We start from the raw sequence: 19,429 nt of genomic DNA on the forward strand, positions 1-19,429 counted from the left end.
ATATGATCCCCAGCATCACCATTAACACCTATTGTTCTGAGTATATGATCCCCAGCGTCATCATTAACACCTATTGTTCTGAGTATATGATCCCCAGCATCATCATTAACACCTATTGTTCTGAGTATATGATCCCCAGCATCATCATTAACCCTATTGTTCTGAGTATATGATCCCCAGCATCATCATTAACCCTATTGTTCTGAGTATATGATCCCCAGCATCATCATTAACACCTATTGTTCTGAGTATATGATCCCCAGCATCATCATTAACACCTATTGTTCTGAGTATATGATCCCCAGCATCACCATTAACCCTATTGTTCTGAGTATATGATCCCCAGCATCATCATTAACCCTATTGTTCTGAGTATATGATCCCCAGCATCATCATTAACCCTATTGTTCTGAGTATATGATCCCCAGCATCATCATTAACACCTATTGTTCTGAGTATATGATCCCCAGCATCACCATTAACCCTATTGTTCTGAGTATATGATCCCCAGCATCATCATTAACCCTATTGTTCTGAGTATATGATCCCCAGCATCATCATTAACACCTATTGTTCTGAGTATATGATCCCCAGCATCATCATCTTATTGTTCTGAGATTTTGAAGTTTTTCTTTGGCCCATGAGCTTTCAGAAGGTCATCATTCTATCATCTTAGAAATTGTATTTTTCTGAAACATGTTCTAAATATGAATTAAAGCACATGAATTCTAAACGTGGCTATTGTTATTATCAGGAAAACTTGACAGAAAAAGACTCGCTCACTGCATAAAAGAAATGAAGGAAAACTCCTTAAACCGAGACTTCTTTTATTTTATCATGCTCATAAAGTGCTCTGTGCTCAAAGTGCACGTTTGGGTCCTAAGACCTTAGTCAGTGCTGGATGATTTTCACAGACAAAGATCATTCAGTGATTTGGGTGATTTGGAAAAAAACCCGGTCCACCCGGTAACAAGATGTGCACATGCACACGCTCTACAGTGGGGGAAGTACAACAGACCAACAGCACGCGCACCAATGCCAGCCACACTCGATCATGATTGGAGGAAGGAACGTCTCATCTTGATTGGATGAAAGCTTTGCCACCCAAAGCCCAAACCGAAACTAGGGTTTTTTGACCCCAGGGGCTCACTGGGGACAGCGAGGAACTCCTTATATGGTCAGCACACTTTATAGTAGGGAGGATTATCCAAAAAATAAGAAAACATAAGTGATAGTTGAATTAAGTGAAATCACTGAATGTACCTTTAAAGAGCTCCAAGACAATAGGTGCTGAGAATTACTAATTGCCAGAATCACATATACAAACAGTTAGGAAACATGAACACTGCATACACCATCTAGTAAGGCATAACTTACTATAGAAACATGAACACTGCATACACCATCTAGTAAGGCATAACTTACTATAGAAACATGAACACTACATACACCATCTAGTAAGGCATAACTTACTATAGAAACATGAACACTGCATACACCATCTAGTAAGGCATAACTTACTATAGAAACATGAACACTACATACACCATCTAGTAAGGCATAACTTACTATAGAAACATGAACACTGCATACACCATCTAGTAAGGCATAACTTACTATAGAAACATGAACACTGCATACACCATCTAGTAAGGCATATCTTACTAGAAACATGAACACTACATACACCATCTAGTAAGGCATAACTTACTAGAAACATGAATACTACATACACCATCTAGTAAGGAATAACTTACTAGAAACATGAATACTACATACACCATCTAGTAAGGCATAACTTACTATAGAAACATGAACACTGCATACACCATCTAGTAAGGCATAACTTACTAGAAACATGAACACTGCATACACCATCTAGTAAGGCATAACTTACTAGAAACATGAACACTGCATACACCATCTAGTAAGGCATAACTTACTATAGAAACATGAACACTGCATACACCATCTAGTAAGGCATAACTTACTAGAAACATGAACACTACATACACCATCTAGTAAGGCATAACTTACTAGAAACATGAACACTGCATACACCATCTAGTAAGGCATAACTTACTAGAAACATGAACACTGCATACACCATCTAGTAAGGCATAACTTACTATAGAAACATGAACACTGCATACACCATCTAGTAAGGCATAACTTACTAGAAACATGAACACTGCATACACCATCTAGTAAGGCATAACTTACTATAGAAACATGAACACTGCATACACCATCTAGTAAGGCATAACTTACTATAGAAACATGAACACTACATACACCATCTAGTAAGGCATAACTTACTATAGAAACATGAACACTGCATACACCATCTAGTAAGGCATAACTTACTATAGAAACATGAACACTACATACACCATCTAGTAAGGCATAACTTACTATAGAAACATGAACACTACATACACCATCTAGTAAGGCATAACTTACTAGAAACATGAACACTGCATACACCATCTAGTAAGGCATAACTTACTAGAAACATGAACACTGCATACACCATCTAGTAAGGCATAACTTACTATAGAAACATGAACACTGCATACACCATCTAGTAAGGCATAACTTACTAGAAACATGAACACTGAATACACCATCTAGTAAGGCATAACTTACTAGAAACATGAACACTGCATACACCATCTAGTAAGGCATAACTTACTATAGAAACATGAACACTGCTTACACCATCTAGTAAGGCATAACTTACTATAGAAACATGAACACTACATACACCATCTAGTAAGGCATAACTTACTATAGAAACATGAACACTGCATACACCATCTAGTAAGGCATAACTTACTATAGAAACATGAACACTGCATACACCATCTAGTAAGGCATAACTTACTATAGAAACATGAACACTACATACACCATCTAGTAAGGCATAACTTACTATAGAAACATGAACACTGCATACACCATCTAGTAAGGCATAACTTACTAGAAACATGAACACTGCATACACCATCTAGTAAGGCATAACTTACTATAGAAACATGAACACTGCATACACCATCTAGTAAGGCATAACTTACTATAGAAACATGAACACTGCATACACCATCTAGTAAGGCATAACTTACTAGAAACATGAACACTGCATACACCATCTAGTAAGGCATAACTTACTAGAAACATGAACACTACATACACCATCTAGTAAGGCATAACTTACTATAGAAACATGAACACTGCATACACCATCTAGTAAGGCATAACTTACTATAGAAACATGAACACTACATACACCATCTAGTAAGGCATAACTTACTATAGAAACATGAACACTGCATACACCATCTAGTAAGGCATAACTTACTATAGAAACATGAACACTGCTTACACCATCTAGTAAGGCATAACTTACTAGAAACATGAACACTGCATACACCATCTAGTAAGGCATAACTTACTATAGAAACATGAACACTGCTTACACCATCTAGTAAGGCATAACTTACTAGAAACATGAACACTACATACACCATCTAGTAAGGCATAACTTACTATAGAAACATGAACACTACATACACCATCTAGTAAGGCATAACTTACTATAGAAACATGAACACTGCATACACCATCTAGTAAGGCATAACTTACTATAGAAACATGAACACTACATACACCATCTAGTAAGGCATAACTTACTATAGAAACATGAACACTGCATACACCATCTAGTAAGGCATAACTTACTATAGAAACATGAACACTGCTTACACCATCTAGTAAGGCATAACTTACTAGAAACATGAACACTGCATACACCATCTAGTAAGGCATAACTTACTATAGAAACATGAACACTGCTTACACCATCTAGTAAGGCATAACTTACTAGAAACATGAACACTACATACACCATCTAGTAAGGCATAACTTACTATAGAAACATGAACACTACATACACCATCTAGTAAGGCATAACTTACTAGAAACATGAACACTGCATACACCATCTAGTAAGGCATAACTTACTAGAAACATGAACACTGCATACACCATCTAGTAAGGCATAACTTACTATAGAAACATGAACACTGCATACACCATCTAGTAAGGCATAACTTACTAGAAACATGAACACTGCATACACCATCTAGTAAGGCATAACTTACTAGAAACATGAACACTGAATACACCATCTAGTAAGGCATAACTTACTAGAAACATGAACACTGCATACACCATCTAGTAAGGCATAACTTACTATAGAAACATGAACACTGCTTACACCATCTAGTAAGGCATAACTTACTATAGAAACATGAACACTGCTTACACCATCTAGTAAGGCATAACTTACTAGAAACATGAACACTGCATACACCATCTAGTAAGGCATAACTTACTATAGAAACATGAACACTGCTTACACCATCTAGTAAGGCATAACTTACTAGAAACATGAACACTACATACACCATCTAGTAAGGCATAACTTACTATAGAAACATGAACACTACATACACCATCTAGTAAGGCATAACTTACTAGAAACATGAACACTGCATACACCATCTAGTAAGGCATAACTTACTAGAAACATGAACACTGCATACACCATCTAGTAAGGCATAACTTACTATAGAAACATGAACACTGCATACACCATCTAGTAAGGCATAACTTACTAGAAACATGAACACTGCATACACCATCTAGTAAGGCATAACTTACTAGAAACATGAACACTGAATACACCATCTAGTAAGGCATAACTTACTAGAAACATGAACACTGCATACACCATCTAGTAAGGCATAACTTACTATAGAAACATGAACACTGCTTACACCATCTAGTAAGGCATAACTTACTATAGAAACATGAACACTACATACACCATCTAGTAAGGCATAACTTACTATAGAAACATGAACACTGCATACACCATCTAGTAAGGCATAACTTACTATAGAAACATGAACACTGCTTACACCATCTAGTAAGGCATAACTTACTATAGAAACATGAACACTGCTTACACCATCTAGTAAGGCATAACTTACTAGAAACATGAACACTGCATACACCATCTAGTAAGGCATAACTTACTATAGAAACATGAACACTGCATACACCATCTAGTAAGGCATAACTTACTATAGAAACATGAACACTGCATACACCATCTAGTAAGGCATAACTTACTAGAAACATGAACACTGCATACACCATCTAGTAAGGCATAACTTACTAGAAACATGAACACTGCATACACCATCTAGTAAGGCATAACTTACTATAGAAACATGAACACTGCATACACCATCTAGTAAGGCATAACTTACTATAGAAACATGAACACTGCATACACCATCTAGTAAGGCATAACTTACTATAGAAACATGAACACTACATACACCATCTAGTAAGGCATAACTTACTATAGAAACATGAATACTACATACACCATCTAGTAAGGCATAACTTACTAGAAACATGAACACTGCATACACCATCTAGTAAGGCATAACTTACTATAGAAACATGAACACTACATACACCATCTAGTAAGGCATAACTTACTATAGAAACATGAACACTACATACACCATCTAGTAAGGCATAACTTACTAGAAACATGAACACTGCATACACCATCTAGTAAGGCATAACTTACTATAGAAACATGAACACTACATACACCATCTAGTAAGGCATAACTTACTATAGAAACATGAACACTACATACACCATCTAGTAAGGCATAACTTACTAGAAACATGAACACTGCATACACCATCTAGTAAGGCATAACTTACTATAGAAACATGAACACTGCATACACCATCTAGTAAGGCATAACTTACTATAGAAACATGAACACTACATACACCATCTAGTAAGGCATAACTTACTAGAAACATGAACACTACATACACCATCTAGTAAGGCATAACTTACTATAGAAACATGAACACTGCATACACCATCTAGTAAGGCATAACTTACTATAGAAACATGAACACTACATACACCATCTAGTAAGGCATAACTTACTAGAAACATGAACACTGCATACACCATCAAGTAAGGCATAACTTACTATAGAAACATGAACACTACATACACCATCTAGTAAGGCATAACTTACTATAGAAACATGAACACTACATACACCATCTAGTAAGGCATAACTTACTAGAAACATGAACACTACATACACCATCTAGTAAGGCATAACTTACTATAGAAACATGAACACTGTATACACCATCTAGTAAGGCATAACTTACTAGAAACATGAACACTGCATACACCATCTAGTAAGGCATAACTTACTATAGAAACTGAAGGGAATCGAACTCAAAGGCACAAACAAACAAAGGGTGGATGACTAGAGGAACTGAGCCTCTGCTGCAAACTGCTGTCGTCCAATCAGAGCACAAGTTCAACTGAGCATTTATAGGCAACAGGATGATGGCCCAGCCAATTGGGATTAAGGGGTGGGCGAGGACATCCAATCAGGAAGGAGGGGCAGGTCCGAGCAGGGACCTGTCAATCTAACAGCCAAGTCTGCATTCAATCATTCAGCCATCAGCCTCTCTCACGCAATTATAATGTATTTATTTTTTGTCTTGGGCGGCGGTGGCTCAGAGGTAGAGTGGCTGGACCGCAAGGACCGCAAGGTTCCCAGTTCAAACCCTGTGGGCTCCCCCAGAGTTAATGTCGAAGTGTCCTTGAGCAAGACTCTGAACCCCTAATTGCTCCTGATGTGCTGAATGTAATGCACAATCTATGTGCATTACACATAGATTCTATGTGTGTTTTTCTACAAAGAAAAACAACAAAAACAGTGTTGTAACCTGCCGTTGTTTTCTACTTTCTAATTCTTTGTTTGGTCCAAAATATTGTGTTTGTTGTCATGATTTGTCATGACTCGAGTTGGCTTCGTACGACGCTTAAAAGGTCTTTAAATAAATACGTTTTGAAATGTCTATGGGAGAAAAATCTATCTATCTATCTATCTATCTATCTATAGGAAGGGTATGGCCTTGGTCAGCCTGCACTGACATCTATCTATCTATCTATCTATCTATCTATCTATCTATCTATCTATCTATCTATCTATCTATCTATCTATCTATCTATCTATCTATCTATAGGAAGGGTATGGCCTGGTCAGCCTGCACTGACATCTATCTATCTATCTATCTATCTATCTATCTATCTATCTATCTATCTATCTATCTATCTATCTATCTATCTATCTATCTATCTATCTATCTACCCCTGTTACCCCCGGTGGCTCAGCGGTAGAGTGGCTCAGGGGTAGAGTGCCTGGATGGTAACCGCAAGGTTACCAGTTCGAACCTGGGCTCCCCCAGAGTTACTGTCGATGTGTCCTTGAGCAAGACACTGAACCCCTAATTGCTCCCAATGTGCTAGTTGGTGCCTTGCATGGTTTCTTCCGCCATCGGTGTATGAATGTGTGTGTGTGTGAATGGGTGAATGTAATGCACAATCTCTGTGAAGCGCCTTGGTTAAAGGCGCTATATAAATTTACCATGTATCTATCTATCTATCTATCTATCTATCTATCTATAGGAAGGGCATGGCCTGGTCAGCCTGCAATGACATCTATCTATCTATAGGAAGGGTATGGCCTGGTCAGCCTGCAATGACTATAATAAGATCTGGTCATCCCAGCTTAGTAAGATGTTAAAAGTAAAACTATTTAGGACGACCGTTGAGCCGATTCTACTCTATGGCTCCGAGACATGGACACTTTCAAAGAAACTAGAGAAACGGTTGGATGGCAGGCACAAAATCTGTCTTGGAAGAGCCACCCATCGACTGATCTAATATACGGCAACCTTCCCCGTGTTTCTTCACTAGTCCGATCCAGAAGAACACAGTTTACCGGCCACTGCTACAGAGCTGACAATGAGATTATATCTTCCCTTCTTCTCTGGAGTCCTGCCTCAAAGCAGACCAGAGGTAGAAAACTGTCGTACCCTGATGTCATCGCTAGGGACACAGGCATCAGTAAGCTGGAACTGGGGATGGCAATGAAGGACCGGGAAGTCTGGCGTGGCATTGAGGTCCATGATCTCGACCGCGGTCGAAAAATGATGATGATGATGCTGGCGGCCCGGGGGCCACATGCGGCCCCCACCTTCACATAATGTGGCCCTCAGGTTAATATCAGAATACGTATATATTATTTATTTCATCTTAGATTATTATTGTTTAGTAGCTGAATGCCTAGACTAGCATTCAAATGTTAGTCTTGTCTTTGTCCAAAGTATTTGTATTGGAGTTTGAAATGTAATACATTTGAAATGTAATACGTTTACTTTTCAAGATTCCAATTAAAATCTCTCTCTCTCTCTCTCTCTCTCTCTCTTTCTCTCTCTCTCTCTCTGTGTCTCTCTGTCTCCAGTAAGCTGTGCAGTCATTGGCTGACGGCATCAGTAAGCTGTGCAGTCATTGGCTGACGGCAGCAGTAAGCTGTGCATTCATTGGCTGACAGCCAGGGAACCTGTACGAACTCCATGACCTCCTGCATGCGTCTTTCTCTCGGCACAAGTTGTAACACGCACACACACACACACACACACACACACACACACACACACACACACACACACACACACACACACACACACACACACACACACACACACACACACACACACACACACACACACACACACACACACACACACACACACACACACACACACACACACACACACAGGCGGCGGTGGCTCAGGGGTAGAGTGCCTGGATGGTAACCGTAAGGTTGCCAGTTCGAACCCGGGCTCCCCCAGAGTTACTGTCGAAGTGTCCTTGAGCAAGACACTGAACCCCTAATTGCTCCCGATGTGCTAGTTGGTGCCTTGCATGGTTTCTGCTGCCATCGGTGTATGAATGGGTGAATGTAATGCACAATCTCTGTAAAGCGCCTTGGATAAAGGCGCTATATAAATGCATCATTTACCACACACACACACACACATTAAAACCTGGGAGCTGACCAGTACAACCACAGTCTTATACCGTTGGCCACTAAGCACTGGAGCAGTTGGGGGTTCAGTGCCTTGCTCAAGGGCACTTTGCAGCTGGGCCGGATTTAGCCAGCCCCACTCAGGTGGGCAGACAGAATTGTAAGGGGGGGGCGACTCCGCCGGCGCGGGTGGGGTGTCAAACCCACATTGGGTGGGCAGGACGCACGTTTGGGTGGGCTATGCCCACCCCTGCCCCCCCCTAGAACCGGCCCTGCTTTGCAGCGGTGTTGGGTGAGTGATGACCCATTCACTTCTTGCCCGTCCGTCCGGGGAATCGAACCGGCAGCCTTTCGGCAACAAGGGCGCTCCTCTTATCTAACCCTCAGGCCACCGCTGCCCAAGGTTTATAGTGACTCTGATCAGGACAAACTCCAGACATAAATGGTAAATGGTGCATTTATATAGCACCTTTATCCAAGGCGCTTTACATTCACCCATTCACACACACATTCATACACCGATTGCGGAGGAAGCCATGCAAGGCACCAACCAGCACATCGGGAGCAATTTGGGGTTCAGTGTCTTGCCCAATGACACCGGGATTCGAACCGCCGACCCATGGATCATTGGACGAATGATCTACCTCTTGAGCCACAGTCTCCCCAGAGACACCACTGTGATCAGGACTAACTCCAGACATCACTGTGATCAGGACTAACTCCAGACACCACTGTGATCAGGACTAACTCCAGACATCACTGTGATCAGGACTAACTCCAGACATCACTGTGATCAGGACTAACTCCAGACACCACTGCAGTGATCAGGACTAACTCCAGACATCACTGCAGTGATCAGGACTAACTCCAGACATCACTGTGACAGGACTAACTCCAGACATCACTGTGATCAGGACTAACTCCAGACATCACTGTGATCAGGACTAACTCCAGACATCACTGTGATCAGGACTAACTCCAGACATCACTGTGATCAGGACTAACTCCAGACATCACTGTGATCAGGACTAACTCCAGACACCACTGTGATCAGGACTACCTCCAGACATCACTGTGATCAGGACTACCTCCAGACATCACTGTGATCAGGACTAACTCCAGACATCCCTGTGATCAGGACTAACTCCAGACATCACTGTGATCAGGACTAACTCCAGACATCACTGTGATCAGGACTAACTCCAGACATCACTGTGATCAGGACTAACTCCAGACATCACTGTGATCAGGACTAACTCCAGACACCACTCGTACAGTCAGACCAGATCAGCAGCAAAGTTTCACCTTTATTCATCTATTATGTCCTTGTTTTATATACAATATGCAACAGATGCAGCCATTTCAAGAACACACAACAAACAAAGAAAGAAACAAATGAAATGAAATGAAATAAATTAAACTGAAATGTTCACCAGGAAGTTGGTCAGACGGCGAATGCCCTGAAGTCAGACCTCCCGTCAGTCCGACCCCTGCCGCGGGTTACAAATCGCCCGTGCTGAGGGTTACAAATCGCCCGTGCTGCGGATTACAAATCGCCCGTGCCGTGGGTTACAAATCGCCCGCGTCCTGTGAGGTCAGGGCTAGGTCATAGGGCATAGCGTTCAGTAACGGTCTGACTAACGGGAGGCGGAGCTACACCTGGTCAGGCACAGAGGACAGGTGTGATGATGGATGGCCCCGCCCCTCCCCCAGCAGGTGTGACCAGGTGTGTTTTCCATTTCATCCAACCACGGACGGAGGTTTTGTGGACGCTCTTTGGTCCGAGGTTTTCATCCGTACACCTGTGTCACCGTGTGGCGAGGGGACGCCATCGCCATCATCATCATCATCAATATCATCATCATCATCATCATCACCGCCCCTCTGCATCCAAACCACACGTTGTTTAAACCAGTGGTTCCCAAACTTTTTCATGTCAAGGACCCCCAAATTGACACTAATTAGCCCCGCGGACCCCCATTTGAAAAGATATGCCAGGGACCCCCATAAGAGAAGATTTGTACGGCTCTAGCAGTGATTCTCAACCCGTTTAATTTCAAGGACCCCCAGTTTGACATGCATTAGGCTACGGACCCTCCATTTAATGGCATTTCTATCTCCGTTTGGTTCCATCTGTACACCCTCAGAGTTACAGACCCATAAGGGTCCATTTGGTTCCATTTGTACACTCTCAGAGTTACAGACCCATAAGGGTCCATTTGGTTCCATGTGTTACACTCTCACAGTTACAGACCCATAAGGGTCCGTTTGGTTCCATTTGTACACTCTCAGAGTTACAGACCCATAAGGGTCCATGTGGTTCCATTTGTACACTCTCAGAGTTACAGACCCATAAGGGTCCGTTTGGTTCCATTTGTACACTCTCAGAGTTACAGACCCATAAGGGTCCATGTGGTTCCATTTGTACACTCTCAGAGTTACAGACCCATAAGGGTCCATTTGGTTCCAAAGTAGGCTATCATTTAGCTGGGGACCCCCTGGAACTCCATCAAGGACCCCAGTGGGGGTCCCTGGACCCCACTTTGGGAACCACTGGTTTAAACTTGTAAAAAAAGAAAAAGAAATAAAGGTCCAACCAACACGTTATTTAAACAATATAAATAATAATAATACAAAAATCACACCCGTGTGAAGTGAGGGGCGCTCTTATCATCATCATCATCATCATCATCATCTCATTCCGGCCAACCGCATTTTGCGTCCTCACTTTTAGCTTCAATGTGTACTTTGCTCACAGCCAATCAAATCGTCGCTATGGGCCCGATCAGCCAATCACAAGGCAATGTTTGTGTTCACACAAACCCAGGAAAGCTGGGCACAAAAAAACAATAATTTTATATAAAATAGTCGATTAATAATAATGGTCCCCTTATTGAGGGACGCTAGCCCCTCCTGTATACAGGTTTCATGTTTGTTTTTCCTTATAGACAAACATTAAAAGCAATAATAACAATAACAAGACAATGAAGAGTATCATTTGTTGTTTTGTTGGTTTTGTCCTCAATGTTGTAAAGATGATCAGAGCGCCCCTCACTTCACACAGGTGTGATTATTTTTCTTTTGGTCATGACATGACATGACAGGTGAAAATATTACAAAGAGTAATAAAATAATGAAAAGAAAAAAAGAAAAGAAAATAACAGGTACACAACTGCACAGCTCACAAACCCTATACGCATTATTTTATATATACAGTATATATATATATATATATATATATATATATATATATATATACATACATACATATACATATACATATACATATACATATACATATACATATACATATATATATATATATACATATATATATATATATATATATATATATATATATATATATATAACATCCAGATTCTTGACGACAATCTGGCACCCACCTTTACCCCCCCCCCCCTGAACTTAGTGACCCCGAACTCAGTCCCCCCCCCCCCCCTCGCCCCCCGAACCCAGTGACCCCACCCCCCCTCTTGACACACACACACGCACGCACGCACGCGCACGCACGCACGCACGCACGCACGCACGCACGCACGCACGCACGCACGCACGCACGCACGCACGCACACACACACACACACACACACACACACACACACACACACACACACACACACACACACACACACGCCGACACTGTCTCTTTGTGTGCTTCCATTCTCCTGCAGCTGCAGAGTTAATCCTGACTAGATGGGACTTGTCAGTAGAGGACCCTGGGACACTAGATGGGACTAGACTTGTCAGCCACTTATACAATCTTTTATATAATAATTTATACAGGCATTTATATAAGCAAATATGTCATTTCTTTCCCCCTCGCCCCTCACCCCCTGCACACCCAACCTCTCTCTAATGTTCCCGTCAGAGTGTAGTGGATGCCAGGGTTCATTTGGTTAATCATGGACTAGGAAATGTGCAATTCTGGGAAATGTGCAAAGTGTTCTCCTATAACCCATGTGGGCCTCACGTCGAAATTAAAAAAGAAAAAAATCTTCTAAATCCTCACAGTTTTCTGAAATCAGTGGTGCTCAATATTTCATGTCAATCTGATTGGCCGCCGACCCCCATCTGAAAAGATTTGAGTTAAAAAACGTTCGCTCTGATTTGCGCCCACATTTTTACTATTTTTCAAAAATAGCAGATCTACAAGCTCGTAGCGCTACGAGCTTGTAGGTCTATGGTTGCAATATGTTTTGGTTGCCCTAAACATATTGAGTACATTCAATACATTTATAAAATAATGATTGTTATTTGCTTAAACATGTAACTTCATAATTTCGTGGAACATAATAATATGCTATATGTCAATAGGTTACATAGTGCTGCTTTAACTGAGAAAATACACATAGCGAAGGGGTCTGCATGTTCATAACATAAATAAAGTTATGTCCATAAACCATCATCATCATCATCATCATTATCATCATCATCATCAGTGCATTCACGTGGTTCAGTAAAAAGTGTCACACTCGCAACAGGAATGTCTGTTTTGGACCAGGAAGTGCTTCTGAAAGCGTCTTTTCATCGTTCCGTTTCATACAAAAATAGAACTTTCTCTGTACTGCCTCCTTCCTGACGTGGGAAAACTTCAAAATACGACGCAGTAACAGTCATCCTTTTCTTTCCTTCTCTTTTCCGTCCATGTTGGTGTCTCTGTACCAAGAGGTCCATGTTGGTGTCTCTGTACCAAGAGGTCCATGTTGGTGTCTCTGTACCAAGAGGTCCATGTTGGTGTCTCTGTACCAAGAGGTCCATGTTGGTGTCTCTGTACCAAGAGCCATGTTGGTGTCTCTGTACCAAGAGCTGCCGTAGCTAGAGCTTCCCGTACGTTTCGCTTGCCGTAACTAGCGCTTGCCGTAGCTAGTGCTTGCCGTAGCTAGCGCTTGCCGTAGCTAGCGCTTGCCGTAGCTAGCGTTTGCCGTAGCTAGCGCTTTCCATAGCTAGCGCTTGCCATAGCTAGCGCTTGCCGTAGTTAGCGCTTGTCATAGCTAGCACTTGCCGTAGCTAGTGCTTGCCGTAGTTAGCGCTTGCCGTAGCTAGCACTTGCCGTAGCTAGTGCTTGCCGTACGTTTCGCTTGCCGTAGCTAGCGCTTGCCGTAACTAGCGCTTGCCGTAGCTAGTGCTTGCCGTAGCTAGCGCTTGCCGTAGCTAGCGCTTGCCGTAGCTAGCGTTTGCCGTAGCTAGCGCTTTCCATAGCTAGCGCTTGCCATAGCTAGCGCTTGCCGTAGCTATCGCTTGCCGTAGCTAGCGCTTGCCGTAGCTAGCGCTTGCCGTAGTTAGCGCTTGTCATAGCTAGCACTTGCCGTAGCTAGTGCTTGCCGTAGTTAGCGCTTGCCGTAGCTAGCGCTTGCCGTAGCTAGTGCTTGCCGTAGTTAGCGCTTGCCGTAGCTAGCGCTTGCCGTAACTAGCGCTTGCCGTAGCTAGCGCTTGCTGTAGCTAGCGCTAGCCGTAGCTAGCGCTTGCCGTAGCTAGCACTTGCCGTAGCTAGCGCTTGTCGTAGCTAGCACTTGCTGTAGCTATCGCTTGTCATAGCTAGCACTTGCCGTAGCTAGTGCTTGCCGTAGTTAGCGCGTGCCGTAGTTAGCGCTTGCCGTAGCTAGCGCTTGCCGTAACTAGCGCTTGCCGTAGCTAGCGCTTGCCATAGCTAGCGCTTGCCAGTGCCAAATCAACCCCTCCGAGGGCCCTGGCACTACACCAAATCAAAAGGCCCCATGCACGCGCGCATGTGATTCGCATGCGCGTAACACTATAATCAAGAACGACCATTTTTTGCGGTTTGCGCGTCCAGTGAGTTCAACACAGCGTCAGCACTACCGCCACTGCTCCCATAGAGTCATAAGGCTGCTCCCATAGAGTTATAAGGCTGCTCAGTCATAAGGCTTCTCCCATAGAGTTATAAGGCTGCTCCCATAGAGTCATAAGGCTGCTCAGTCATAAGGCTGCTCCCATAGAGTAATAAGGCTGCTCAGTCATAAGGCTGCTCCCATAGAGTTATAAGGCTGCTCCCATAGAGTCATAAGGCTGCTCCCATAAAGTCATAAGGCTCCTCCCATAGAGTCATAGAGCGGACGATCAAAAAACGCTAGCGGGGTGGGGGGTTCCTGTTCCTGCGTTGCGTTACATTGAAACCGGTGACCTATGGATACGGTTTCGATAGAAGCAACACCCGTACCTAATTTGAAATAGTCTTGCGCGCAGCAGCGCCCTCCTGCAAGCTGCGGCGGGCCCCCCATGGCGCTATAAGCGCCACTAAAGTTCCATTGGTTAATCCGGGGCCTGGCTAGCTAGCTAGCTAGCGCCAGAGCCATATAGACAGCCATATAGACAGAGTTACGCAAACTCTGTTCACTTCATGGGGCTTCAGTCCAATGGCGGCTCTCCTACATAGACTTCTATCGGTTTGTCCCTAATTGAAGGCTCCAAATAGGGACAAACCGGAAGTTTACGGAATGCATTGGAGTCTATGGGTTCACCGCGCGAGTACATGAACCACGTGACCAGGCTGTTTTCTGCCCCACTCAATATCGCAACTCTTCTATTAGATGGCTCTAGCTTTAGCGCTTAGCCGCGGCGTAGCCTAGCGATTGGCGTGCGCACGCTCCAGCCAGCGCCGGACCTCCTTCAGGCTGTAGAAGAACGGGCCCTTGCCGCTCACGTAGGCGATCTTGCGCCGCTGCACCACGCACACCCGCTCGTTGGCCACGCCGTAGGCGGCGTTGGCGTCGTTGTCCATGCAGTCGGCCACCAGGTGGCACTGCGGCGGCAGCGCCAGGCGCTCGGTGAGGCGGCGCGCGGCCGCCACACGCTCGTCCAGCGTGCGGTGCTTCCGCACGGCGCCGAAGGAGGAGGAGGAGTCACCGGGGGGCGCCACCTGCAACGGGAAATATTAACAACCCATTTAGACCTGAGGACGATTGTACAAAAAAATAAAGTCTTCTAAATCAGACAGTTTTCTGAAAAACAATGTTTCTATGTCAGCACTTCTCAAACTATTTCATGTCAAGGACCCCCAAAAAATAATATATAATTGGACCTCCATCTCAAAATATGTTGTTCCAGGGACCCCCCCAGAAGCAAAGATTTGAGTTAAAAACGTTCGCTCTGAAAGAATATATATTCAAAGATTTGCGCCACATTTTCACGATTTTTCTAAAATAGCAGATCCTCAAGTTGTAGCGGTGCTCGTAGATCTGTTATTTTTCAATAGCTATATAAGATATTGCTTAAAACACCAAAAGGGGTTCCCGTCCAGAATGGGTTAATGTCCATTTAATTCAGGCTGAAGTGTTGAGAACGTACTAACACTTATGATGCCCCCAGAGTCCTTCAGAATAAAGGCGCTATAGAGTGCCAAGCCGATTTTACTCTGAAAAGCCCCCGTTTTATATGATTAAAAAGGGACTAAAAGACGCGCATGCACGTACAAGGCGCGTCACGGTTTTAATTGAGTGGACCTGCATACATGTTTTTAGCATCAGAAGTGTTAACACTTTGACTACTATTCAGGAGTTGCTCGAGTTATGTTTTCATTGTTTAATCCACGTTTTTAATCAGTTTTAAGTCACACGGGAAATCCACCGGACAGAAAGGGAGATGAGACGCGTTTTGAAGACGTCATCGCAAAAGAGGTCCGTCACGCCGGCGTGGAATGGGTTCTGGGAAATTGAGTCCCATTGTTTACAGTCTGCCGGAGGAGGAAGCCGTGTGCTGCCCGGGCTGTTGTTGTGATCGCCCCCCTATGGAATACTTTTCTACACTACAACAAGCCATTACACCGTTTTAAAAGGTTTTTTAGTGGTGCAACCACTCCAGGGAACAGCAATGTCTTCACCTATATGTGACCATGAGCACCAGTAGGGGCAAAAGTGGTGCTGTTGTGCCAGAAACAGAGAGAGAGAGATAGTGTTGCACTGTTGCCTGTTGCAGAGAGAGAGAGAGAGAGAGAGAGAGAGAGAGGCAGGGGGAGAGGGGAGAGGGGAGTTGCACCACTCAGTTCACACGGGTGTGATTTATTAATAAGGGATAAGGGTGGCGCAAGATAGAGCTCTATGTTCTATACTTCTAGAGCACATTTGGAATATATATTCTTTCAGAGCGAAAGTTTTATGCCAAAATGCCAAATACATATAGGCCTACTTCTAGGGGTTCTTAACATGACAAAGGTTGAGCACCACTGATACAGAAACACAGGGTTGAGCACCACTGATACAGAAACACAGGGTTGAGCACCACTGATACAGAAACACAGGGTTGAGCACCACTGATACAGAAACACAGGGTTTTTCAGAAAACTGTCATGATTTAGAAGACCTTTTGGTAATGATTTAGAAGACCTTTTGGTAATGATTTAGAAGACCTTTTGGTAATGATTTAGAAGACTTTCGGTAATGATTTAGAAGACTTTTGGTAATGATTTAGAAGACCTTTTGGTAATGATTTAGAAGACTTTTGGTAATGATTTAGAAGACTTTTGGTAATGATTTAGAAGACTTTTGGTAATGATTTAGAAGACCTTTTGGTAATGATTTAGAAGACTTTTGGTAATGATTTAGAAGACTTTTGGTAATGATTTAGAAGACTTTTGGTAATGATTTAGAAGACTTTTGGTAATGATTTAGAAGACTTTTGGTAATGATTTAGAAGACTTTTGGTAATGATTTAGAAGACCTTTTGGTAATGATTTAGAAGACTTTTGGTAATGATTTAGAAGACTTTTGGTAATGATTTAGAAGACCTTTTGGTAATGATTTAGAAGACTTTTGGTAATGATTTAGAAGACTTTTGGTAATGATTTAGAAGACTTTTGGTAATGATTTAGAAGACCTTTTGGTAATGATTTAGAAGACTTTTGGTAATGATTTAGAAGACTTTTGGTAATGATTTAGAAGACTTTTGGTAATGATTTAGAAGACTTTTGGTAATGATTTAGAAGACCTTTTGTAGAATCGAGCTCAAGTCTAAATGGGTTAAAATAGGCCTACTATGTTTTCAGAACAGATTTGCGTCGTAAAAAGAGAGAGAGAGAGAGAGAGAGAGAGAGAGAGACATAGACAACGCACCCAGCCGTCAGATGGGTGTGCCTCGTCGATGTACACCAGCAGGAAGTCGGCCGCGTGGCTCCAGTCGTCCACCAGGCGGCAGAACGCCGGCAGGTGGCTGACGAACGGAGGTCAGCTGGCCGAGCCGAAGTTCACCACCAGGGGGCGGCCTCGCGACTCGAAGTCCAGCAGGCGGCACTCTGAAGCGCTGGCACCACCGAGGAGGACGCTGCCTCGACGCGACGTGCTGCCAGCGCCACTAGAGGGCACCGTGGGCACCCCGCCACTAGGGGGCACAGTGGGCACCCACACCACCTTGGAGTTGGGTGCCTCGCCACCCAGCTTCACCTGGATAGAGAGACAGAGAGATAGACAGAGACAGAGACAGAGACAGAGACAGAGACAGAGAGAGGGAGGGAGGGAGAGAGAGAGAATTTACAATGTAGTCATTTATCAGACGCTCTTAATCCAGGGCGATGGTGCCTTGCATGGTTTCCTCCGCCATCGGTGTATGAATGTGTGTGTGAATGGGTGAATGTGATGCACAATCTATGTAAAGGTGTGTGAATGTGTGTATGAATGTGATGCACAATCTACTGTATGTAAAGGTGTGTGAATGTGTGTGTGTGAATGGGTGAATGTAATGCACAATCTATATGTAAATGTGTGTGAATGTGTGTGTGTGAATGGGTGAATGTGATGCACAATCTATGTAAAGCGCCTTGGATAAAGGCGCTATATAAATGCACCATTTACCATTTTGTTTGCAATATTAACCAGTGTAAAATGTATAGTTCATTCATTGGGCGGTAAAGGGAGACGCTTTATTGTGAAGGTCCCTCAGGAAGGACAGAGAGTGTTTACACTGGGCTGCTTGTTACAGAGATACAGGCGGATTAGCTCCGGTCTGTCACGGAAATGGCACACTGTGTTTGTGATTTGTGGCATTTTGTTCGAAACGGACCAATCATGTGAGCTTTGGAAGGCAATCTTAGCCAATCAGGATGGAAGATGGGAAATGGTGCAGATCCGTGTTGATCACATGATACACTAGATAGTGTATACCGAATTGTGTGATGTATGGATAAAATGTGTACGAGTAATCTACAGAAATGTGTTTTGCCTAAATCGGCCTCATGGTGGCGCTATAACAGGCCGTTGAGGAATATTTGGGGCAGAGGTTCGTCGTTGGCATCCAGGGAGTGTGTGTGCAAAGTTTGGCATGGATCGGGCCAACGGTGGCAGAGATTAGCTGGTAACAGACGGACGGAAGGAAGGACGGACGCACACACACACACACACACGGACGGAGTGCAAAACATACTCTCTCCCCATGCCTTCGGCCTGGTGGAGACAATTATGG

General features: G+C 43.3%; 1 protein-coding gene across 1 annotated transcript in view; it reads right to left on the minus strand.

The window, feature by feature from the left end:
- Window positions 1–15,605: 15,605 nt before the first annotated feature.
- Window positions 15,606–19,429, minus strand: part of dio2 (iodothyronine deiodinase 2) — a gene marked incomplete at both ends in the record, with an annotated part of 19,712 nt that continues 15,888 nt past the window's right edge. The window contains 2 exons of the mRNA XM_079531132.1: window positions 15,606–15,899; window positions 18,088–18,414. Coding sequence (XP_079387258.1) covers window positions 15,606–15,899; window positions 18,088–18,414 — 621 coding nt within the window. The remainder of the gene's footprint in view (window positions 15,900–18,087; window positions 18,415–19,429) is intronic.

The sequence above is a fragment of the Electrona antarctica genome (genome assembly GCF_951216825.1).
Source record: "Electrona antarctica genome assembly, contig: scaffold_72, whole genome shotgun sequence".
Lineage (NCBI taxonomy): Eukaryota > Metazoa > Chordata > Actinopteri > Myctophiformes > Myctophidae > Electrona > Electrona antarctica.